This window comes from Pseudorca crassidens, chromosome Y (genome assembly GCF_039906515.1).
Source record: "Pseudorca crassidens isolate mPseCra1 chromosome Y, mPseCra1.hap1, whole genome shotgun sequence".
NCBI classification, from domain to species: domain Eukaryota; kingdom Metazoa; phylum Chordata; class Mammalia; order Artiodactyla; family Delphinidae; genus Pseudorca; species Pseudorca crassidens.
The window spans coordinates 16180686-16206246 of NC_090318.1; the positions used below are offsets into that span (position 1 = coordinate 16180686).

At 38.9% G+C, this 25561-nt stretch overlaps 1 protein-coding gene across 1 annotated transcript in view; it reads left to right on the forward strand.

Annotated features, from left to right (window-relative positions):
* The window catches only part of LOC137217886 (protein WWC3-like), a 173190-nt gene that overhangs the window by 23122 nt on the left and 124507 nt on the right, over positions 1-25561 (forward strand). Inside the window, 4 exon segments of the mRNA XM_067724886.1 lie at positions 2818-2927; positions 4376-4579; positions 16904-16980; positions 18674-18753. Of these exon segments, the coding sequence (XP_067580987.1) occupies positions 2818-2927; positions 4376-4579; positions 16904-16980; positions 18674-18753 (471 nt within the window).

Below are 25561 nucleotides of genomic sequence, written 5' to 3' on the forward strand. Positions count from 1 at the left end.
GTTTATTCCTAGGTTGTGTTTTTTGTTTGTTTTTAATGTGATTATAAATAGGATTTAAAAAAAACCTTTTCTCTTTCTGATATTTAATTGTTAGAATATAGAAACTCAGTGGATTTCTAAATATTAATCTTATATCTTGCAGCGTTGCTGAATTCACTGAGTCTGATACTTTTTTTTTTTTTTTTTTTGTGGTACGCGGGCCTCTCACTGTTGTGGCCTCTCCCGTTGTGGACACAGGCTCCGGACGCGCAGGCTCAGCAGCCATGGCTCACGGGCCCAGCCACTCCGCAGCATGAGGGATCCTCCTGGACCGTGGCATGAACCCGTGTCCCCTGGATCAGCAGGCGGACTCTCAACCACTGTGCCACCAGGGAAGCCCCAAGTCTGATACTTTTTTGATGGAGGCTTTAAGATTCTCTATATAGAGTATCTTGTTGTCCACAAATAATGTTTTACTTTTTCCCTTCCACTTTGGATTCCTTTTATTGCTTTTTCTTGTCTGATTTCTGTGGCTTGGACTTCAAATAGTTTCAGTGTTAAATAGAAGTGATGAGAGTGGGCATCTGTCTTTTTTTCCCATTTTAGAAGAAAGGCTTTCAGCTTTTACCATTGAGTATTATGTTGGCTGTAGGGTTTGTTGTAAATGGCCTTTATCATGTAGAGATGTGTCCCTTCTACAGCCACCTTGATGAGAGTTTTTTTAAATCATGAATTAATGTTGAATTTTGTCAACATTGAGATGGTCATGTGGTTTCTATCTTTACCTTTTGTTCATATGGTGTATCATAGTAATTGATTTGCATATGTTGAACTATCCAAATGACACTGGAAAGAATTCAACTTAATCATGGTGTATGATTCTTTTCATATAATGTTGAATTCAGTTTGCTAAGATTTTGTTGAGGATTTTTGGGTCTATATTCATCAGTTATTGGCCTATAATCTTTTTTTTGTTTTTTTTTGTTTTGCGGTATGCAGACCTCTCACTGTTGTGGCCTCTCCCATTGCAGAGCACAGGCTCCGGACGCGCAGTCCCAGTGGCCATGGCTCACGGGCCCAGCCACTCCGTGGCATGTGGGATCCTCCCAGATCAGGGCGCAAACCTGTGTCCTCTGCATTGGCAGGCAGACCCTCAACCACTGCGCCACCAGGGAAGCCCTTTGGTAGTGTTTTGATTGGTTTTGTTATCAGGGTGATGGTGACCTCGTAGAATGATTTTGGATTGTTCCCTCCTCTTCAGTTTTTTTGGGAATAATTTAAAGAGTAATAACTTTTCTTTATATTTGGTAGAATTCTCCTGTGAAGCTGTCTGTTCCTGGACTTCTCTTTTTTGGGAGTGTTAAAAAAATTATTATTATTACAATTTCTATTTCACTGATAGTGATCATCCTATTAAGATTGTCTGTTTCTTCCTTACTCAATTTTGGCAGGCCGTATGCTTCTAGAAACTTGTCCAGTTCTTCTGTGTTGTCCAGTTTGTTGGCATATAACTGTAAATAGTATTCCGATTTTTTGTATCTCTGTAGTATGGTGGTTATTTCTCCTCTTTCATTTCTTACTTTGTTTACTTGGATCTCCTCTCTCTCTTTTTTGTTTCTTGGTGGGCATGGCTAAAGGTTTATCAATTTTGTTTATGTTTTGAAAAAAGCAGCTCTTGCCTTATTGATCTTTTGTATTGCTTTTTTCGTCTCTATTTTGTTTACTTCCTCTCTGATCTTTATTATTTCCTCCCTGCTGCTAACTTTGAGCTTAGTTTGTTCTTGTTTTTCTAGTTTGTTTAGGTGGTAGGCTATGTTGTTTGAGAGTTTTCTTGTTTCTTGAGGAAGATTTATCTCTTCTTAGAACTGCTTTTGCTGCATCCCATAGATTTTGGAAAGTTGTGGTTTCATTTTAATTTATTTTGAGGTATTTTCTGATTTTCTTCTCGAATTCATCATTTAACCATTGATTTTTCAGTAAAATGTTGAGTCTCCATATGTGTGTTCATTTCTCCTTTTTCTTTCTGTAGTTGATTTCTAGCTTCATACTGCTGAGGTTGGAAAACTGCTTGATATAATTTCTGTCCTCTTAAATTTGTTGAGGCTAGTTTTATGACCTAGTATGTGATCTATCCTGGAGAATATTTCATGTATACTTGGAAAGAATGTATAATTTTACAAGGTCATTTTATATTCTGCAACTTTGCAGAACTTGTTTATTGTCTCTTTTTGTGGGTATTTAATATGCTGCTGGATAGAGTTTGCTAATATACTGTGGTTTTTGTAACTGATTAATGGTTAATGTGGAATTCATTAACACTCATCAATGAAAATATTACATAAGCATTAAGTATATAGATTTAAGCCAGTGTTCATGTTTGAAGTAGAGAAACTGAAACATTTGGATAGAAACATTTCTCAGAGGATGAGAACAGAAGATAAGTATTCTGTTGTTCAAAATGAGTGACATCTCTTTTGCATAATGTCATTAAATATGATTATTTGAAAAATGCTTGTTTAACAGTTTTATTTTTACTTTATATATTTACACTGCAGTTAAACATTGAATTTTGAGATTTTAATGGTGTTAATTATAAGTGTACTGATCTAGTTGTTTTTTCTGGAAAAGCTTGTGAATTAGTTTTTCAGTAGAATATTGGAGCAGATGTTTGCAATATTATCTAATCAAATGGATTAGATAATATGTTTTTGTTAAGGATTAATTATAGGAATAATTACAATTATAGGATTAAGTATAAGATTTAATTATCAGATTGATTCAGTATACGTACAAAATTGTCTTGAATTTCAAATTTATCTTCATTGCTTTATTTTATAGGATAACAAAGCCGCTGACCTTTGCTGATTGTGTTGGGGATGAACTTCCTTTAGGATGGGAAACTGTATATGATAAACAAGTTGGCATTTATTACATGAACCACATAAAAAGTAAGTAGAGTGCCACATTTGATTATTATACTACTCTCCATTGGGTTCCAGTTAGGGATGCATTTCTCTCTCAGATTCACATTTCATCACACTCCAATTTTTGTTCAAGCTGCCCAGTGTTTCTGTCATTGTTGTTACTACTGGGGACACCAAGTTCCCCTTAGTGTGCTTTCTGTCCTTTGATTCGTTGAGTGCAGGGGAGGCTGGGGGCTCCTGTAGATGCACGGTGCCCAGCATGTGAGTGACAAAGTTCCTTCCTCACGGCTCCTCCTGTCCCCTTAGTGTGATCGACCGGGGTTTGTATCTTCAGGGCTGATTCCTGCATTGTCACTTGCCAGCTGGCCTCCGGGGTTCAGCATTTGGAACCCTGAATGGCGAGGCATCCTGGCTGGGTCCTGGGGCAGGGGAGTTTCCGATCTGTACCCTCAGCCTTCATGTGACTGCGGCTCTTACCCAGGGATTGGGCAGGGGTGTGAGTGCTGCCCTGGTCCTGCTGCCCTCCCTGGCAGTTATCCCAGTGGCAGGAGGGCTTCCAGGCGGGTCTGGGCATGGTGAGTAGCGAGGCTGTACCCAAGCGCCGCCCTCCCCCTGGCCCAGCTGGCCCAGTGCCCCTGGATTGCTTGTGGCCAGGGTGTCTGTCTGTCTGGGCGACCTTCCCTGAGCTGTGGGCTGGGCACACCTGTACTACGGCTTTGGCCTCTCCGGGTCTGTGTGGCAGTACTGAATGGCACAGGTGGCCGCCTTACATAACCTTTCTGCAAATGCTGCCTACCTGCCTCTGTGGCCTGGGACCCACCTGTTCTGGCTCATCTTTGTAAACTCTGCTTGCTCATGCTTTGGACGAGTGACTCAGAATTACTTTGCATCCGTCCAGGTGAAGATGCCTCTAGGAGGGAGGAGGAAGGAAAGGATGGGTGCTCAGGGGAGAGGTAGGAGCCAGAGGTGGGCATGAGCCCTTACGGGAGCTGCTAGAGTGAGAGAGCCAGAGCGGAAAATGGGGGATTTATGGGAAGTCCACGAAGAATGCAGTTGTCTGGCATGGGAGGTGGGAGAAGGGGAGCGAGCCAGCCACGGGGACAGCAGAGCCCACAGCAGCCTGGCTTGAAGAAGGCAGGGAGAGGAAGCTTGGACGTGTGTCTTAGTTTGACAGGGATGACCTCCTTTGGGTTCATGTCCACCAACATTTACTTAGAGTGTGAAAAGTTGCCTGGTACCATCTTCCCCTCCATGGAGCTATTGCATGTCTACAGAGCTTTCTTATCGTCCCAAGCGTGGATATGTAAATAGGAGGTGATCCGCACTCTGGGAGGTTCGTTATGTAGACGCTTCCATAATGTACCTCCTGGTAGTTAATTAATTTTCTCATCAACTAGTCATATAACTGCATGATTATTGGTCAATGTAAAGATTTTACTTTGAAGTCCCTTATGTTACCCTTTCAATTTCAGAGCTTACCCAGATTGAGGATCCCAGAGAACAGTGGAGGCGGGAGCAGGAACGGATGCTGAAGGAGTATTTAATTGTAGCCCAGGAGGCCCTCAACGCCAAGAAAGAAATCTACCAGATTAAGCAGCAGCGTTTCGAGCTGGCCCAGGAGGAATACCAGCAGCTGCACAAGATGTGCGAGGATGACGGCCGCTCGTACGCCAGCTGTGAGTTCACCGTCCCCCGCGGTTAACACGCGTGACTTCGAAAGCTGTCTCTCTGCTAGGCTTTTTGCAGACACTGAGCTTGAGTCAGGCAAGACAGCTTCCTAAATTTTCTAATCGCAGATTGTTAGGTAGTCAGTCTTCCACACTGGAATCCGACGGTCATTCACTACCGCTCCTTCAGCAAATGTTGATCAAGTGTCCACCTTGTGCCCAGGCACTGCAACACGGGGAACCCCAAGAAAGGAGAGGCCCCTGCCCTCACGGAGCTTCCGTGCGGCTGGGGAAGGGAGAAGATAAACAAGCACGTTTCAGGTAGTGACATGAAATAAACTTGTCAATGTTTTTTGTTGTTTTACTTTTTAAAAATTGAAGTATAGTGATTTAAAATACTGTATTAGTTTTAGGTATACAACACAGTGATTCAGTATTTTTATAGATTATACTGATTTAAGTTATACCAAATATATATACTGTGTCCTATACAATATATCTATGTGGCTTATTTACTTTATATATAGTAATTTGTGTCTCTTTTTTTTAACATCTTTATTGGGGTATAATTGCTTTACAATGGTGTGTTAGTTTCTGTTTTATAACAAAGTGAATCAGTAATACATATACATATGTTCCCATATCTCTTCACTCTTGCGTCTCCCTCCCTCCCACCCTCCCTATCCCACCCCTCCAGGCGGTCACAAAGCACCAAGTTGATCTCCCTGTGCTATGCGGCTGCTTCCCACTAGCTATCTACATTACGTTTGGTAGTGCATATATGTCCATGCCTCTCTCTCGCTTTGTCACAGCTCACCCTTCCCCCTCCCTGTATCCTCAAATCCAGTAATTTGTCTCTCTTAATCTCCTACCCCTAGTTTGTCCCTCCCCACTTCCATCTCCCACTGGTAACCACTAGTTTGTTTTCTGTAGCTGTGAGTTTGTTACTGTTTTGTTATACTCAGTAGTTTGTTTTATTTTTAGATTCCACATATAAGTAATAACATATGGTATTTTTCTTTCTTTCTCTGACTCATTTCACTAAGGATGATATTCTCTAGGTCCATCCATGTTGTTGCAAATCGCAGGATTTCAGTCTTTTTTATAACTGAGTGATACCCCATTGTGTATATATATATATATACATATATCACATCTTCTTAATCCAGTTGTCTGTTGATGGACACGTAGGTTGCTTCCATATCTTGGCTATTGTAAATAAAGCAACTGTGAACATTGGGTACAAGCATTTTTTCAAATTAGTGCTTTCATTCTTGTTCTGGATATATACAGGAGTGGAATTACTGGGTCATATATGGTAGCTCTATTTTTAATTTATATAACAAGTCTCCATACTGGTCTCCACAGTGTATGCACCAGTTTCCTTTCCCACCGACAGCATACAAGAGTTCCATTTCTCCACATTCTCACCAACATTTTGTTGTTTGTAGACTTTCTGATCATGGCCATTCTGACAGGTGTGAGAGGATACCTCACTGTAGTTTTGATTTGCATTTCCTTCATAATTAGTGATGTTGAGCATCTTTTCAAGTGCCTGTTAGCCATCTGTGTGTCTTCTTTGGAAAGATGTCTATTCAAGTCTTCTGCCCATGTTTTGTTTGGGTTGTTTGTTTGTTTGATATTGAGTTGTATGAGCTGTTTGTATATTTTGGACATTAACCCCTTGTTGGTCACATAATTTGTAAATATCTTCTCCCATTCCATAGGTTGTCTTTTTGTTTTGTGGATGGTTTCCTTTGATGTACAAAAGCTTTTAGGCTTAATTGAGTCCCATTTGTTTATTTTTGCTTTTATTTCTTTTGCCTTAGGAGAGTGATCCAAAGAAATATTGCTACAATTTATGTCAGAGTGTTTCACCTCTATTCTCTTCCAGAAGTTTTATGATTTCTGGGCTTTCATGTAGGTCTTTAGAGTATTTTGAGTTTGTTTTTGTGTACAGTGTGAGGAAATGTTCTAATCTCATTGATTTACATGCAGCTGTCCAGCTTTCCCAGCACCACTTGCTGAAGAGACTGTCTTTTCTCCATTGTTATTCTTGCCTCCTTTTTCATAGGTTAGTTGACTATAGGTGTGTGGGTTTATTTCTCGTCTCTCTATTCTCTTTCATTGATCTATGTGAGTGTTTTTGTGCTAATATCGTGTTATTTTGATTATCATAGCTTTGTAATGTAGTCTGAAATCAGGGAGTGTGATACCTCCAGCTTTGTTCCTTTTTCTCAAGATTGTTTTGGCAACTTGGGGTCTTTTGTGGTTCCATATAAATTTTGTGATTATTTGTTTTAGTTCTGTGACAAATGTCCTGATATTTTGATAGTGATAGCTTTAAATTGTAGATTGTTTTGAGCAGTGTGGCCCTTTTAATAATATTAATTCTTCCAAGCAGAGAGCATAGGTTATCTTTCTACTTCTTTGCATCATATTTAATTCACCAGTATTTTATAGTTTTCAGTGTATAGGTCTTTCATCTCCTTGGTTAAGTTTATTCCTAGATATTTTATTTAATTTTTTGATGACATTTTACACAGATTTGTTTTCTTGCTTTCTTTTTCTGATATTTCATTGTTAGTGTATAGAAAAGCAACAGATTTCTGAATATTAATCTTGTATCTTGCAAGTTTACTGAATTCATTTATTAGTTTTAATAGTTTTTTGTTGAAGACGTTAGAGTTTTCCATATAGAGTATCTTGTCACCTGCAAATATTGACAGTTTTATGTCTTCCCTTCCAGTTTGGATCTTTTAATTTCTTTTTCCTGTCTGATTGCTATGTCCAGGTATTCACTACTAAGTTGAATAGAAGAGGGAGGAGTGGGCATCCTTGTTTTCTTTCTCATTCTAGAGGAAAGGCTTTCAGCTTTTCACCATTGAGTACTTATGTTGACTGGCTTTGTCATAAATGGCCTTCATTATGTTGAGATAAGTTCTCTCTATACCAATTTTGATTAAAATTTTTATAATGAATGATATTCAATTTTGTCAAATGCTTTTTCTGCCTGTGCCCATTGACTTTGTTGGGAGAGCTCGATCTGATGTGATCACTAGTCACGTCTTTCCTCAGGGTGTGCTGGCAGCTATCACCTTGGTAGGTGGTGGGGCTGGACATGGAGGGCCTAGAGCCAGAGCCAGTTTGAACCAGGGCTTCTCTTCTGTTCAGTGACTATTACTGCCCTATCCAAGGTGTGGTCAGGTCCCATGTTGCTGGAGCAGTGTAAGAGAAAGAGGAACTTTCTCCTGAAAGTGAGTGCCAGAAATGGCTGCCTCTGCCCCATGCAGATAACCTCTTTAAGGTCTGAGGTGCCTCTGCCTCCCATGGCCAAGTTTTCTGTCCTTGGCTTGCCAGGCTACTGTGGAGCTGTGACATGCAGCAAGCCTACTAGGGTGTTTGCTTGGATCAGTCTGCGGAATCAATGCGCCCAGGGGTTCACGAGAAATCAGCCAGCCACCTGTGTCTTCTCAATCCATGCTGTAAATCCTGCCTGAGGGCAAGGCAGCACACAAACACTTCTCAGGTGTGGAGTGTCAGATTCTCCAGCCTTTCTGTTGGTCCCAGCAGTTCTCCTTGCAGCCAGGTCTCACAGTGCTCGTCTCCTGCATGTAGGATGCAGTCTGTGGCTTGACCTGCTCACTCCCCAGGGCTGGTCTTTGCCTACGTAGCCTCCCTTTTCTTCTTAGTTCCCTCCCAGGGTCACAGGTGCCAACTCAGTACTTTTCCCCCTTCCTCTCTGATTATGTGGGAATCGTTCTTGTAGTCTTGGTTCTGTAGGGGGTTCTCTCTTTTTTTTGTTAACATCTTTATTGGAGTTTAATTGGAGTTTACAATGGTGTGTTAGTTTCTGCTTTATAACAAAGTGAATCAGCTATACATATTCATATATCCCCATATCCTCTCCCTCTTGCGTCTCCCTCCCACCCTCCCTATCCCACCCCTCTACGTGGACACAAAGCACCGAGCTGATCTTCCTGTGCTATGGGGCTGCTTCCCACTAGCTATCTATTTTACATTTGGTAGTGTATATATGTCCATGCCACTCTTTCACTTCGTCCCAGCTTACCCTTCCCCCTCCCCATGTCCTCAAGTCCATTCTCTACATCTGTGTCTTTATTCCTGTCCTGCCCCTTGTTCTTCATAACCACTTTTTTTTTTTAGATTCCATATATATGTGTTAGCATGTGGTATTTGTTTTTCTCTTTCTGACTTACTTCACTCTGTATGACAGACTCATAAGTCCATCCACCTCACCACAAATAACTCAATTTTATTTGTTTTTATGGCTGAGTAATATTCCATTGTATATATGTGCCACATCTTCTTTAACCACTCATCTGTCAATGGAAATGTAGGTTGCTTCCGTGTCCTGGTTATTGTAAATAGAGCTGTAGTGAACATTGTGGTACATTACCCTTCTTGAATTATGGTGTTCTCAGAGTATATGCCCAGGAGTGGGATTGCTGGGTCGTATGGTAGTTCTATTTTTAGTTTTTTAAGGAACCTCCATACTGTTCCCCATAGTGGCTATATCAATTTACGTACCACCAACAGTGCAGGAGTGTTCCCTTTTCTCCACACCCTCTCCAGCATTTACAGTTTATAGATTTTTTGATGATGGCCATTCTGACTGGTGTGAGGTGATACCTTATTGTAGGTTTGATTTCCATTTCTCTAATGATTAGTGATGTTGAGCATCCTTTCATGTGTTCGTTGGCAGTCTGTATATCTTCTTTGGAGAAATGTCTGTGTAGGTCTTCTGCCCATTTTTGTATTGGGTGATTTGTGTTTTGATATTGAGCTGTATGAGCTGCTTTTAAATTTTGGAGATCAATCCTTTGTCAGGTGCTTCATTTGCAAATATTTTCTCCCATTCTGAGGGTTGTCTTTTGGTCTTGTTTATGGTTTCCTTTGCTGTGCAAAAGCTTTTAATTTTCATTAGGTCCCATTTGTTTATTTTTGTTTTTATTTCCATTTCTCTAGGAGGTGGGTCAAAAAGGATCTTGCTGTGATTTATGTCACAGAGTGTTCTGCCCGTGTTTCCCTCTAAGAGTTTTATAGTGTCGGGCCTTAACATTTAGGTCTTTAATCCATTTTGAGTTGATATTTGAGTATTGTGTTAGGGAGTGTTCTAATTTCATTCTTACATGAAATTAGAATTTCATTCTTACATTCTTACATTCTTCATTCTTACATTCTTACATTCATTACATGTAGATTTGTATCCTGCTGCTTTACCAAATTCATTGATTAGCTCTAGTAGTTTTCTGGTAGCATCTTTAGGATTCTCTATGTATAGTATCATGTCATCTGCAAACAGTGACACCTTTACTTTTGCTTTTCCGATTTGGATTCCTTTTATTTCCTTTTTTTCTCTGATTGCTGTGGCTAAAACTTCCAAAACTATGTTGAATAATACTTGTGAGAGTGGACAACCTTGTCTTATTCCTGATCTTAGAGCAAATGGTTTCAATTTTTCACCATTGAGAATGATGTTGGATGTGGGTTTGTCATATACAGCCTTTATTATGTTGAAGTAAGTTCCCTCTGTACCTACTTTCTGGGGGCGGGGTATCTTAAGTCGGTGTTGAATTTTGATGAAAACTTTTTCTGCATCTATTGAGATGACCATATGGTTTTTTTGCCTTCAGTTTGTTAATATGGTATATCACATTGATTGATTTGCATATATTGAAGAATCCTTGCATTCCTGGGATAAACCCCACTTGATCATGGTCTATGATCCTTTTAATGTGCTGTTGGATTCTGTTTGCTAGTATTTTATTGAGGACTTTTGCATCTATGCTTATCAGTGAAATTGGCCTGTAGTTTTCTTCCTTTGTGACATCTTTGTGTGGTTTTGGTATCAGGGGGATGGTGGCCTCGTAGAATGAGTTTGGGTGTGTTCCTCCCTCTGCTATATTTTGGAAGAGTTTGAGAAGGAAAGGTGTTAGCTGTTCTCTAAATGTTTGATACTAAACCCCTGTGAAGCCATCTGGTCTTGGGCTTTTGTTTGTTGGAAGATTTTTAATCACAGTCTCAATTTCACTGCTTGTGATGGTTCTGTGTGTATTTTCTGTTTCTTCCTGGTTCAGTCTCAGAAGGATGTGCTTTTCTAAGAATTTGTCCATTTCTTCCAGGTTGTCCATTTTATTGATGTATAGTTGTTTCTAGTAGTCTCTCATGACTCTTTGTATTTCTGCAGTGTCAGTTGTTATTTCTCCTTTTTCATTTCAAATTCTGTTGATTTGAGTCTTCTCCCTTTTTTTCTTGATGTGTCTGGCTAATGGTTTTTCAATTTTGTTTATGTTCTCAAGGAACCAGCTTTTAATTTTATTGACCTTTGCTATAGTTTCCTTCATTTCTTTTTCATTTATTTCTGATCTGATCTTTATGATTTCTTCCTTCTGCTAACTTTAGGTGTTTTTTTTTTTTTTGTTCTTTCTCAAATTGCTTTAGGTGTAGGATTCGGTTGTTTGTTTGACATGTTTCCTGTTTTTTGAGGTAGTATTGTATTGCTATAAACTCCCCTCTTAAAACTGCTTTTGCTGCATTGTGTAGGTTTTGGGTTGTTGTGTTTTCATTGTCATTTGTTTCTAGGTGTTTCTTGATTTCCTCTTTGATTTCTTCAGTGATCTCTTGTTTATTAAATAGTGTATTGTTTAGCTTCCATGTGTTTGTATTTTTTACAGAGTTTTTACTGTAATTGATATCTCGTGTCATAGCGCTGTGATCGGAAACGATACTTGATACGATTTCTATTTTCGTAGATTTACCAAGGCTTAATTTGTGACCCAAGATATGATCTATCCTGGAGAATGTTCCATGAGCATTTGAGAAGAAAGTGTATTCTGTTGTTTTGGTATGGAATGTCCTGTAAATATCAATTAAGTCCAACTTGTCGAATGTATCATTTAAAGCTTGTGTTTACTTATTTATTTTCATTTTTGTTGATGTCTCCATTGGTGAAAGTGGGGTGTTAAAGTCCCCTAGTATGATTGTGTTACTGTTGATTTCCCCTTTTATGGCTGTTAGCATTTACCTTATGTATTGAGGTTCTCCTGTGTTGGGTGCATAAATATTTACACTTGTTATATCTTCTGCTTGGATTGATCCCTTGATCATTACGTAGTGTCCTTCTTTGTCTCATGTAATGGTCTTTATTTTAAAGTCTATTTTATCTGATAGGAGTATTCCTACTCTAGCTTCCTTTTGATTTCCATTTGCATGGAATATCGTTTTCCATCCCCTCAGTTTCACTCTGTATGTGTCCCTAAGTCTGAAATGGTTCTCTTTTAGACAGCATATATATGGGTCTTGTTTTTGTATCCATTCAGTGAGTGTTTGTCTTTTCGTTGGAGCATTTAATCTATTTACATTTAAGGTAATTTTTGGTTTGTATGCTCCACTTACCATTTTCTTAATTGTTTTGGGTTTATTATTGTAGGTCTTTTCCTTCTCTTGTGTTTCCTGCGTAGAGAAGTTCCTTTAGCATTTGTTGTAAAGCTGGTTTGGTGGTGCTGAATTTGCTTAGCTTTTGCTTCTCTGTAAAAGTTTTAATTTCTTTGTCATATCTGAATGGGATCCTTGCTAGGTAGAGTAATCTTGGTTGTAGGTTTTTCCCTTTCATCACTTTAAATATGTCCTGCCACTCCCTTCTGGCTTGCAGAGTTTCTGCTGAAAGATCATCTGTTAATCTTATGAGGATTCCCGTGTATGTTATTTATTGTTTTTCCTTTGTTGCTTTTAATATTTTTTTTTGTATTTTATTTTTGATAGTTTGATTAGTATTTGTCTTGTTTCTCCTTGGATTTATCCTGTATGGGACTCTCTGTGCTTCGTGGACTTGATTAACTATTTCCTTTCCCATGTTAGTATAGTTTTCAACTATTATCTCTTCAAATATTTTCTCAGTCCCTTTGTTTTTCTCTTCTTCTTCTGGTTTCCCTATAATTTGAATGTTGGTGTGTTTAATATTGTCCCAGAGGTCTCTGAAACTGTTCTCAATTTTTTTTCTTTTTTTTCTTTATTCTGCGCTGCAGAATAATAGTTATTCTACTACTATTCCACTAGAAATAGTTATTTCCACTACTTTATCTGCCAGGTTACTTATCCATTCTTCTGCCTCAGTTATTCTGCTATTGATTCCTTCTAGAGAATTTTAAATTTCATTTATTGTGTTCATCATTGTTTGTTTGCTCTTTAGTTCTTCTAGGTCATTGTTAAACGTTTCTTGTGTTTATTCTATTTCCAAGATTTGGGGTCATGTTTACTGTCATTACTCTGAATTCTTTTTTAGGTAGACTGCCTATTTCCTATTCATTTGTTTGGTCTGGTGGGTTTTTACTTTGCCTTTTCATCTGCTGTGTGTTTCTCTGTCTTCTCATTTTGCTTAACTTACTGTGTTTGAGTCCCAGGACTTTAACGTGGAGATTTTGTATGAATGATTTCTTTCAGTGGCATTGTTTGAGGTATTCATTTTGTTTGTGATCTTAATAAATGGAAAGAAAAAGGCAAAACAAAAGGAATAGGACTTGGCCTATGGATGATTTATATTCTTTAAATACTTAATCCATTGTGTTTGTGTAACTATGATTCTTAGTAAATGAAAATTTGAGGTAATTTTGGCAAATACTTTAGCTGTTATAGAAATTTATTTCCAGTGGATACAGTTGTTTGGAATTCTGACTGATAGTTAAGTAAGTTTTACAGAGAAAAGTTTTTTTTGTGTTTGTTTGTTTTTTAAATAGGAAGTTCTGACCTGTTCAAATTATTTGGATTTGGTTGATTGTGGAGCTATTGAACATTGTTGGTGTTTAAGCCACTTCAGGTCTGTAGCTGCTGACTGAAGGATGCACAATCTAAACGTTGGGATTTGTTTTTTTCGGGGCTCTTACTGAAGACTCAAGCCCGTGAGGCAGTGTCTCAGATAGCTCTGAGGGACTGATCCAAAGAGGTAAGGGAGGGCCAGCATATAGAAGAGTTTTGCAACAGAAAAACAGGTAAAAGTTTACTGTTTATAAAAGAAAGCAGATATGTCACATTAAGGAATTTAGTGCTTTCCCATGTATGGGAAGATGGAAGAGTCTGGCTCACTGAAATCATTGCTTTGATATGCACTTCAGCTATCTGGAGCCAGTATCCTGTGTTTCCTCAGGGTGTACCATTGGAGGTGCCTGCTTTGCTTACTGATATGGCAGATGACATTCTTCCTCTACAAGCCACACTCACCTATATGAGGTCAGGAAATGATTTTGACCTAGTTTCTAGGTGTTGCCACCTAAGTTACCTGAATGATAGCCTTCAGTACCCAGATCAAAGGAATAAAAGAATGGATGCTGGCCCTGCAGTTGGGTCTTATAAGCAGGAGAAACTAATGAAAATGACCTGGATGCAGAATACACCAGTGTGGGGTGACTCTCAGATGAAGAAAGAGGAGTCTCCACAACTCAGAAAGGGACAGGAACCAAGTCACCGTACCTTCAAGGCCTAAGAGAAAGGAGACAGAAGCATCAAGAAAAAGGGATGCAGAGAGGTGGACGGGGTGATAGAAATTAGAAACGGCCACTAAAGTGGTCTAGGTGTCGAGACACTGGAAAAGGCTTGCAGCACTCTGTGCTGCCAGAAAGTGGCTGACTGTGTAAAAGTTCTGTCTTATTCACCCCTAGATATGGGTTATTCTTGGTAATGATGCTGTGCCTGTTAAAGAACTTTAAATCATGTGCACTTCACTGTTTATGAAAGCAGTAAGCCATGTATTGTATTTTAGCTATTACATATCTGTGAAATCCAACTCAGGATAAAATTGTGGGCTCTTCAGTGTGTGTGGGGAAAAAACCTTGGAGGAATTGCATTTTCTCAGGCCTGCCATATACTGACAGATTACTATAAAGCTACCTTTAAAAAACTTTATTTTTTACAGTTTTACATTTACAGCAAAATTCAGCAGAAAGTTCCCATATTCCACTGCTCCTACACATACACAACCTCCCCCATCACTTACCAAAGGGCACATTTGTTACAACTGATGAATATATATTGACATATCATCATTACCCAGCATTCATCTTTATATTAGGCTGTCTCTCGGTACTGTACATTCTGTGAGTTTGGACCTACATATACTGACATGTATGTATCATTATAGTATCTTTTAGGGTATTTTTACTTCTCTAAAAATATTCTGGTTTCTAGCTATTAATTCCCCCTTACAACCTGTGGCAATGACTGATTCTTTTGCTGTAGGATACAGTTTTTGCCTTTTCCAGATTGTCATATACTTGGAATCATATAGCATGCAGACTTTTCAGATGGGCTTTTGTCACTTGTATATTTTTTCACGTGTATATTTTAGGTTTCTTCATATCTTTTTATGGCTTCCTGACTTTTTATTTCTTTTCTCTTTTTTAGTGCTGAATAATACTGTATGGTCTGGTTGAAATAAAGTTTATTTACCATTCACCTGTTGAAGATCATCTAGGTTGCTTCCAGGTTTTGGCAGTTTTGAGTTATGAACCTTCTGCAGTGTGTAGGTTTTTATGTAGATATAAAATTTCAGCTCTTTTGGGTAAACACCAAGGAGTGTGACTGCTGGATCACATGGTAAGAGTTTTTAGTTTTGTGAGAAACTGCCAAAGTGGCTGTAGCATTCTGCATTCCTTCCAGCAGTGAATGGGAGTTCCTGTTACTCCACATCCTCACCGGCATTTGATGTTGTCAGTGTCCTCATTTTGGCCATTCTAACAGGTGTGCGGTAGAACCTCACTGTTGTTTTAATTTTCATTTCCCTTGTGACGTATGATTTAGAGCATCTTTTTTTCATATGCTTTGCTGTCTGTTTATCTTCTTCAGTGAGGTGTCCATTAATTGGTGGTGGCCCATTTAATTGAGTTCTTTGTTCTCTCAGTGTTGAGTTTTAAGTATTCTTTCTATATTTCAGATAACAGTTCTGATCAGATGTGTCTTTTGCAAATGTTTCCTCCCAGTCTGTGATTTGTTGTCTCACATGTGTTGACATTGGCTTTCACTGAGCAGAAGTTTTAATTTTAATGAAGTTGAACTTACCCATTATTTCTTTCATAGATCATGCCTTTGGTATTGTATCTAAAATGACATTTCCAAACCAAGGTCCTCTTAGTTTTCTCCTGTGTAATCTTCTAAGAGTTTTATAGTTTTGCGTTTTATATTTAGGTCTTGAGTTAAATTTTGTGAAGGGTGTGAAGTCTGTGTCTAGATGATTTTTTTTTTTGCATGTGGATGTCCAGTTGTTCCAGCACCATTTGTTGAAAGACTGTCTTTGCTATCATATTATTTTGCCACTACCATACTTTCTTGATTACTGTAGCTTTATATTGTCTTGAGGTCTGATAGGTTCTGATAGGTTCTCCAGCTTTGTTCTTCTTCAGTATTGTGTTGGCTGTCCTGGGCCTATTGCTGCTTTAGAATCAATTTGTTGATGTCCACAAAATAAGTTGCTAGAATTTTGATTGGGATTGTTTTGAATCTATAGAGCAAGCTGGGAAGAAGTGACATCTTTTTTTTTTTTTTTTTTAAACTTTTTATTTATTTATTTATTTTTTTGCGGTACGCGGGCCTCTCATCGCTGTGGCCTCTCCCGTTGCAGAGCACAGGCTCCGGACGCGCAGGCCCAGCGGCCATGGCTCACGGGCCCAGCCTCTCGGCGGCATGTGGGATCTTCCCGGCCTTGGGGCACGAACCCATGTCCCCTGCATCGGCAGGCGGACTCGCAACCACTGCGCCAGCAGGGAAGCCCCAAGAAGTGACATCTTGACAGTATTGAATCTTTCCCATCCATGAACATGGAATGTCTCTTCATTTATTTAGTTCTTCTTTGTTTCAGTTCATCAGAGATTTGTAATTTTCTTTGTATAGCTCCTGTACAAGTTTTGTTAAACTTATAACTAAGTATTTCACTTTTGGGGGTGCCATGTGAATGGTATTGTGTTTTAAATTTCAGATCTACTTGTTTATTGATGGTATTTAGGAAAGCAGTTAACTTCTATATCTTAACCTTATATCCTACAATCTTGTTATAATCATTTATTAGTTACTGGAAGTCTTTTGGTCATTTTTTTCAGATTTTTCATATAAAGGTCAAGTCATCTGCAAACAAATCCTTAAGTAAAAATCAACCATTAAAAATATTTGAGGCTGTGAAATGTTAGTTCTTTAGTTGTCAGTGCTAATGTTAATTTGTATGTGTGATGCTAAGAGGTAATTAATAAGGTGAATATGAAGTTCTTATCTGTATGCATGTATGTAATTTAATGGATCTATTGTAAAATAAAATATTTTCTTTCTGTTTAGCCTTTTCTGGATATTCAACAAATACTAAGTACAGCCCACTCCAAATAAAAGCAGAAATAGCAAGTCATCAGGACAGGGTGAGTAAAAATGAGTGTTTTTACACTAGAAGCAGCTTGTGTATTCTTTATATACTGATAACATCACTTATTATGATTTACTTAATTCCTTTGATAGGAAGAGAAAAGTTACATTTTAAAGCCTCAGCCCATCTAACAAAAAATTGCTTGTATCCCTCTGTGTATTTCATAGGGCTAGATTCACCCAACATTTGGAAAGATTTGGCGATGTCCAGGCCCGAGCTCACAGGGCTGCTTCCCTGTATTAGTGGGAGGCCAGCTCTGTCCCTTGGCAGATTTAGCATCTGCCGTTCTTCCCTGGTCTCTGTATTCCCAGAGAAATCTTGCCTGCGATGGTGTTTGACCAGAAGGTGCCGGTGCTCTTTGCCAGTGGTGACAGGTTCTTTGTGTGCCACCGTGTTCCATCCCTTCATCCTCTTGTCTTTGGTGTCTGGGAGGGGGAACAGGAGACATCTTGGAGACCAAGCCTCCCATCCTAGTGTCTCAGTGCCTAAACCAGAGTGTCTCTTTTAGTGCTGTGGTTCTCACATTCTAGTGCACCAACAAAAAACACCTGGGGCATCAGTTCAAAGTGTGAGCCCCATCCCCATTTCCATAGAAACTGTCTCATTACCATGCTGGCTGTCCCTGGAAGAGGCAGGGCTCCCTGCCAGCAAACGGCCCACAATTAAGTGTCCCCTGCTTGCTCGGCTGCCAGAGATGGCTCCCAACCCCAGCCAGCATGGTTCAGAAGGGCTGTCAGTATGCCTGCTTTCTGGAGCGATCAGACACCTGCGTGGGGATTTTTCTCGGCATCTTAGAAACATGAGCTCACCCCAGCCTGTGACCAGGTGCTGCGCCTGTTACGAGATCCCAGACGTCAGCCTTCCTGCGATTTTCACTGGGTGCTGTGTGAGCAGGCCTGCCAGGTGCCCCAAAGATGTTGAACAAAAGACATGGGAACCATTAGGTTTAAAATCACTTCCTGGGCATTGCCCTTTGTCCCCTTGCTCGGAAGGCATTTTGTCACCAGGCTCCAGGACCGGCAGGCTTCTCCAGAAGTGGGTGGAGGGGCCTCTCTCCTCCATGAGGGGCTCGGAGGGGCTGCCCTGGGTCTACAAGCCCTCCCTGTCCCGTGCAGTCACCATGTCCTCGATTCGTCCCCACACGTGTGTCACTGGGTATGGAAGAGGGGGAGTGAGTGTGGGGGACCTTCTCAGGGGGACCGGGGGAAGACGCGGGGTTTCTTCTGAAGGAACTGGAGGTGGAGTTTTAACAAGGCCTGGAGTGGGTCCTAGCACCTGTTTAAATAAGCACTGCAGGCGACTGACTTTCAGGTAGTGGGAAGCCATGCTTTGAGCAACAGGGCTTCCTAGGTGAGATCTATGGGAAGTAAGCAGAAGAGAAGATGAAAAAAGTATGACAAAGTTTGCTCATTGCAATGTGTAAATCAATACCTTGAAAAAGAAAATTGTTGCCGGTTCCAGGGCTCCACATGGGTAGAAAGCTGTTTGGTGACCCGGGCCTTCTGTGTCTAAGCGAGCCAGCCCCTCTGCCAGGGCTGTTTGATATGCCAGGGATGGGAGGTCATGGAGAGACTGGGTGACCCCGTGAATTGCAAGCTATTCAGAAACTTAGATGACAATGCTAACAACTGAAGAAATCATTTCTCACAGCTTCTTTTTGTGGAAAAAAAAATGTAATTTGTCTTTAGCTTTGCAGATTAAAACAAGAGCTGACCCAGATGAAGCAAGAACTGAAGTACAAAGAAAAGGGGGTGGAGACCCTGCAAGAGTGAGTGGCCTGCAGTGACAGAGGGAGAGTTTCCCTGCGATTTCCTGTTTGGTGCCGGGACATGTGTCCTAAAGCTTCACGGGTGTTCACTTTTATGCTTTTATTTATGCTCATTATTTCCCTAAATTAAAAAAAATTGTATTGAGTATAGTTGATTTACAGTGTTGTGTTAGTTTCAGGTATACAGCAAAGTGATTCTGTTATGTATATACATATACATATATATTCTTTTCCATTATAGGTTATTACATAATATTGAGTATAGTCCCCTGTGCTATGCAGTAGGTCTTTGCTGGTTATCAATTTTATATTTAGTAGTGTGTATATGTTAATCACAGAATCTGTTCTTTGAAGATGCTCAGCTTTTAAAATACTTGAGAAACAAGATCCTTATTTTTATATTATGCTCATTATCTCTAGCTACATACTTTATATATGTAGATAAAGCTGTATAATCATTATTAAATTAAATTTTCTTAATTAGAAGTACATTAATTTAAAAATTAAGTTCTCCTTTCTCATTAGCCATACTCAAGTGCTTATTAGCTGTACGTGGTTAGTTCAGCTTTTCTCTACCTCAACGCAATTGACATTTTCAGTTGTCCTATGATATTTTATGGAGGATGTGCTGTCCATTGTATGATATTTGGCAGCATCCCTGGGTTCTCCCCACTGGATACCAGTGGCACCTCTTGATTGTGACAACCAAAAATGTTCTCCAGTACTGGTAGATATCTCCTAGGTGGACACATTACCCCTCAGTTGAGAACCACCAGGCTAATGACGACTGTATTGGACAACTCAAATAATAGAACATTTCCATCATTACAGAATGTTCTATTTGACAATATAGTTTATAGGTCTTCCTCCTGAAGTCATCTTTACAATTATTCCTATTATATTCCTTATATTCCTATTAAGAGTTTGGGGATGAATTTCTTATAATTTGTGAGCTATATTAAGTTAATGAACAAGTGTTATTTTACCAATGATAACATTACTGGTTTACTTTTTGGATGAAATTATTCTTGATTTATATCCTATCTTTATTTCCTGAACTTGGGCACAGGCTTCACATTTTCTGTGCCTACGTTTCTCATTGATTTGTGAATGGTAATCATTCTGATAACAGCAGCAGCATCTAATACATAGCTTTCAGTTTATGGTTGGAATCCATGTGGTTACTATTATTGGTAAATGTAGAAGCATTCCACTCTTTGCATCCAATATGTAGATTCAAAAATCCTGTGTCAGATGTGACTGCAGTATTGTTGTTTATAAGGTAAAAGATAAATGTCACTGTTCAACAAATATATTATTTCAGTGTCATATAAAGGTAATTAACATAGGTCAAGTCCTGTTCTTTAATACTTGGTTGAAATTAATTTTCTTAATTATCTAGACTGGTTGGGTTTATGAGTCATTTGTCTTTTGTGGGGGAGGGGTTGTTGTTGTTGTTGTTTTATGGACATTACAACTCTGGAATTTATTCATCTTATAACTGGAAGTCCGTACCATTTGACCAGCATCTCCACATTTCCCCCACCCTTTAGTCCCTGGTAACCACTACTCTATTCTCTGTTTCTGTGAATTCAATTTTTTTTTTAGATTCCACATATAAGTGAAATAATACAATATTTTTCTTTTCTGTCTGACTTATTTCACTTAGCATAAAGCCTCCAGCTCTCTTTAGGTTATCACAGATGGTAAGGTACCATTCTTTTTAGTGGCTGAATAATATTGCACTGTGTGTATGTATATCTTTATCCAGTCATCTGTCAGTGGATCATTAGGTTCTTTCTGTGACTTGGTTATTGTGAATAATGCTGCAGTGAATATGGGAGTGCATATTATTTGATGGAGGTTTCATTTCCTTGTAATATATACCAAGAAGTAGAAATGCTGGATCATATGTTAGCTCTACTTTTATTTTTTTTGAAGACCCTCCATTATGTTTTCTGTAGTAGTTGTATTGCCACCAACAATGTACAAGAATTCCCTTTTCTCCACATCCTCACCAACAGCATTTCTCATCATTTTGATGATAGCCATTCTGACAGGTGTCAGGTGGTATCTCATTGTGGTTTTGATTTGAATTTACTTGAGTCTTAATGATATTAATCATATTTTCATGTGCCTATTGGCCATCTGTAGGTCTTCTTAGGAAACTGTCTATTCAGATCCTCCCCTTATTTATTTTTTTTTGTGGTACGCAGGCCTCTCACTGTTGTGGCCTCTCCCGTCTCGGACAGCACAGGCTCCAGACGCGCAGGCCCAGCGGCCATGGCTCAGGGGCCCAGCTGCTCTGCAGCATGCGGGATCCTCCCGGACCGGGGCACGAACCCATGTCCCCTGCATCGGCAGGCGGACCCCCAACAACTGCGCCACCAGGGAAGCCCTATTTATTTACTTTTAATAAATGAGTTTTTAATCAGTAATTTCCCTTTTTGGTTTTAGGCCAGTTGGAATTGAATTTCTTTTCTTATTTATTTATTTATTACATCTTTATTAGAGTATAATTGCTTCACAATTGTGTGTTAGTTTCTACTGTATAACAAAGTGAATCAGCTATACATATACATATATCCCCATATCCCCTCCCTGTTGTGTCTCCCTCCCACCCTCCCTATCCCACACCTCTAGGTGGTCACAAAGCACTGAGCTGATCTCCCTGTGCTATGTGGCTACCTCCCACTAGCTATCTCCCCTTATTTTTAAATTGGATTGTTTGTTATTTTGCTATTGAATTGTATGAGTTTTTTATATATTTTGTGTTAATTCCAATGGCAAGGAACTTTTTCCTTGTGTTCTCTTGGAGAAATTTTACATTTGCAGGTCTTACATTTAATTTAAATCCTTAATCTGTTTGAAGTTAATTTTTGTGAATGGTGTAAGATATGTGTCCAGTTTCACTGTTCTGCATATGAATATCCAGTTTTCCCAATACCGTTTATTGAAGAGACTTTTCTTTCCCCTTGAATATTCTTGGCTGCCTTGTCAAATATTAATTTAACCTATAGTGGGCTCTCAGTTTGGCTACATTGGTCTATGTGTCTATATCAGTACCATACTGTTTTGATAAATATAGTTTTGTCGTATAGTTTAAAATCAGATAGTTTGATTCCTCCGGCTTTCTTCTTTCTCATTATTGCTTTGGCTTTATGAGATCTTTTTTACACATTTAGAATTGTTCTTTACTAATTCTGTGAAAAATGCCTTTGGAGTTTTGATAGGGATTGCATAGAGTCTATAGATGCCTTTGAATGGCATGGATATTTTAACAGTGTTGTCTCTTCTGATCATTGACATGAGAAACCTTTCATTCATGTTTTTCACTTCTTTAATTACTGTCTTGTAGGTTTCAGTGTATAGAACTTTCACTTCCTTGGTTAAACTCATTCCTAGTATTTTGTTGGTCTTAGTGCTATTGTGAATGGATTTTTTTTCTTTATTTCTCTTTCTGATATTTCATTGTAGTGTGTAGAAACACAACTGATGTTTGTACCTTGACACTGAATGCTGCAACTTTGCTGAATTTTTTTATTAGGACTGTTTTGTTGGTGGGGTCTTCAGGATTTTCCATATGCAGGCATATGTCACATGGAGACAGAGACTTCTTCCTTTCCAGTTTGAAATTTCTTTTCTTGCCTAATTGCCCTGGTTAGGAATTCCAGTACTGTGTTGAGTAAAAGTGGCTAGAGCATGCCTCTTACCATCTTAGATGAAAAGGTTTCTTTCAGTCTTTCACCTGAGTGTATTAGCTGTGGATTTGTCATGTTATGTCCTATATTATGTTGAGGTATGTTCTTTCTACAACCAATTTGTTGAGAACGTTTATCATGAAAACATGTTGAAAATTATCAAATACTTTGTATGGCTTTTATTTATTTATTTATTTATTTTAACATCTTTATTGGGGTATAGTATAGTTGCTTTACAATGGTGTGTTAGTTTCTGCTTTATAACAAAGTGAATGAGTTATACATATACATATGTTCCCATATCTCTTCCCTCTTGCATCTCTCTCCCTCCCACCCTCCCTATCCCACCCCTCTAGGTGGTCACAAAGCACTGAGCTGATCTCCCTGTGCTATGCGACTGCTTCCCACTAGCTGTCTGTTGTACGCTTGGTAGTGTATATATGTCCATGTCACTGTCTCACTTTGTCACAGCTTACCCTTCCCCCTCCCCATATCCTCAAGTCTGTTCTCTAGTAGGTCTGTGTCTTTATTCCTGTCTTACCCCTAAGTTCTTCATGACATTTTTTTTCTTAAATTCCATATATATTTGTTAGCATATGGTATTTGTCTTTCTCTTTCCGACTTACATCACTCTGTATGACAGACTCTAGGTCTATCCACCTCATTACAAATAGCTCCATATCGTTTCTTTTTATGGCTGAGTAACATTCCACTGTATATGTGTGCCACATCTTCTTTATCCATTCATCCGATGATGGACACTTAGGTTGTTTCCATCTCCTGGCTATTGTAAATATAGCTGCAATGAACATTTTCGTATATGACTCTTTTTGAATTACGGTTTTCTAAGGGTATATGCCCAGTAGTGAGATTGCTGGGTCATATGGTAGTTCTATTTGTAGTTTTTAAAGGAACCTCCATACTGTTCTCCATAGCAGCTGTACCAATTCATATTCCCACCAGCATTGCAAGGTTGTTCCCTTTTCTCCACACCCTCTCCAGCATTTATTGTTTCTAGAATTTTTGATGATGGCCATTCTGACCGGTGTGAGATGATATCTCATTGTAGTTTTGATTTGCATTTCTCTAATGATTAATGATGTTGAGCATTCTTTCATGTGGTTGTTGGCAGTCTGTATATCTTCTTTGGAAAAATGTCTATTTAGGTGTTCTGCCCATTTTTGGATTGGGTTTTTTGTTTTTTTGTTATTGAGCTGCATGAGCTGCTTGTAAATTTTGGAAATTACTTCTTTGTCAGTTACTTCATTTGCAAATATTTTCTCGCATTCAGAGGGTTGTCTTTTGGTCTTCTTTATGGTTTCCTTTGCTGTGCAAAAGATTTGAGGTTTCATTTGGTCCCATTTGTTTATTTTTGTTTTTATTTCCATTTCTCTAGGAGGTGGGTCAAAAAGGATCTTGCTGTGATTTATGTCATAGAATGTTCTGCCTATGTTCTCCTCTAACAGATTGATAGTTTCCAGCCTTACATTTAGGTCTTTAATCCATTTTGAGCTTATTTTTGTGTATGGTGTTAGACAGTGATCTAATCTCATACTTTTTCATGTACCTGTCCAGTTATCCCAGCACCACTTATTGAAGAGGCTGTCCTTTCTCCACTGTACATTCCTGCCTCATTTATCAAAGATAAGGTGACCATATGTGCCTGGGTTTATCTCTGGGCTTTCTATCGTGTTCCATTGATCTATCTTTCTGTTTTTGTGCCAGTACCATACTGTCTTGATTACTGTAGCTTTGTAGTATAGTCTGAAGTCAGGGAGCCTGATTCCTCCAGCTCTCTTTTTCGTTCTCAAGATTGCTTTGGTTTTCGGGGTCTTTTGTGTTTCCATACACATTGTGAAATTTTTTGTTCTAGTTCTGTGAAAAATGCCAGTGGTAGTTTGATAGGGATTGCATTGAATCTGTAGATTGCTTTGGGTAGTAGTGTCATTTTCACAATGTTGATTCTTCCAATCCAAGAACATGGTATATCTCTCCATCTATTTGTATCATTTTTAAGTTCTTTCATCAGTGTCTTATAATTTTCTGCATACAGGTCTTTTGTCTCCTTAGGTAGGTTTATTCCTAGATATTTTATTATTTTTGGTGCAGTGGTAAATAGGAGTGTTTTCTTGATTTCACTTTCAGATTTTTCATCATTATTGTATAGGAATGCCAGAGATTTCCGTGCATTAGTTTTGTATCCTGCTACTTTACCAAATTCATTGATTAGCTCTAGTAGTTTTCTGGTAGCATCTTTAGGATTCTCTATGTATAGTGTCATTTCATCTACAAACAGTGACAGCTTTACTTCTTTCCGATTTGTATTCTTTTTATTTCCTTTTCTTTTCTGATTGCTGTGGCTAAAACTTCCAAAACTATGTTAAGTAAGAGTGGTGAGAGTGGGCAACCTTGTCTTGTTCCTTATCTTAGTGGAAATGCTTTCGGTTTTTCACCATTGAGGATGATGTTGGCTGTGGGTTTGTCATATATGGCCTTCATTATGTTGAGGAAAGTTCCCTCTATGCCTACTTTCTACAGGGTTTTTATCATAAATGGGTGTTGAATTTTGTCAATAGCTTTCTCTGCATCTATTGAGATGATCATATGGTTTTTCTCCTTCAATTTGTTAATATGGTGTATCACATTGATTGATTTGTGTATATTGAAGAATCCTTGCAACCCTGGAAGAAACCCCACTTGATCATGGTGTATGATCCTTTTAATGTGCTGTTGGATTCTGTTTGCTAGTATTTTGTTGAGGATTTTTGAATTTATGTTCATCAATGATATTGGCCTGTAGTTTTCATTCTTTGTGAAATCCTTGTCTGGTTTTGGTATCAAGGTGATGGTGGCCTTGTAGAATGAATTTGGGAGTGTTCCTCCTTCTGCTATATTTTGGAAGAGTTTGAGAAGGAAAGGTGTTAGCTCTTCTTTAAATGTTTGATAGAATTCACCTGTGAAGCCATCTGGTCCTGGGTTTTTTTTTTTGGAAGATTTTTAATCACAGTTTCAATTTCAGTGCTTGTGATTTGTCTGTTCATATTTTCTATTTCTTCCTGATTCAGTCTTGGCAGGTTGTGCCTTTCTAAGAATTTGTCCATTTCTTC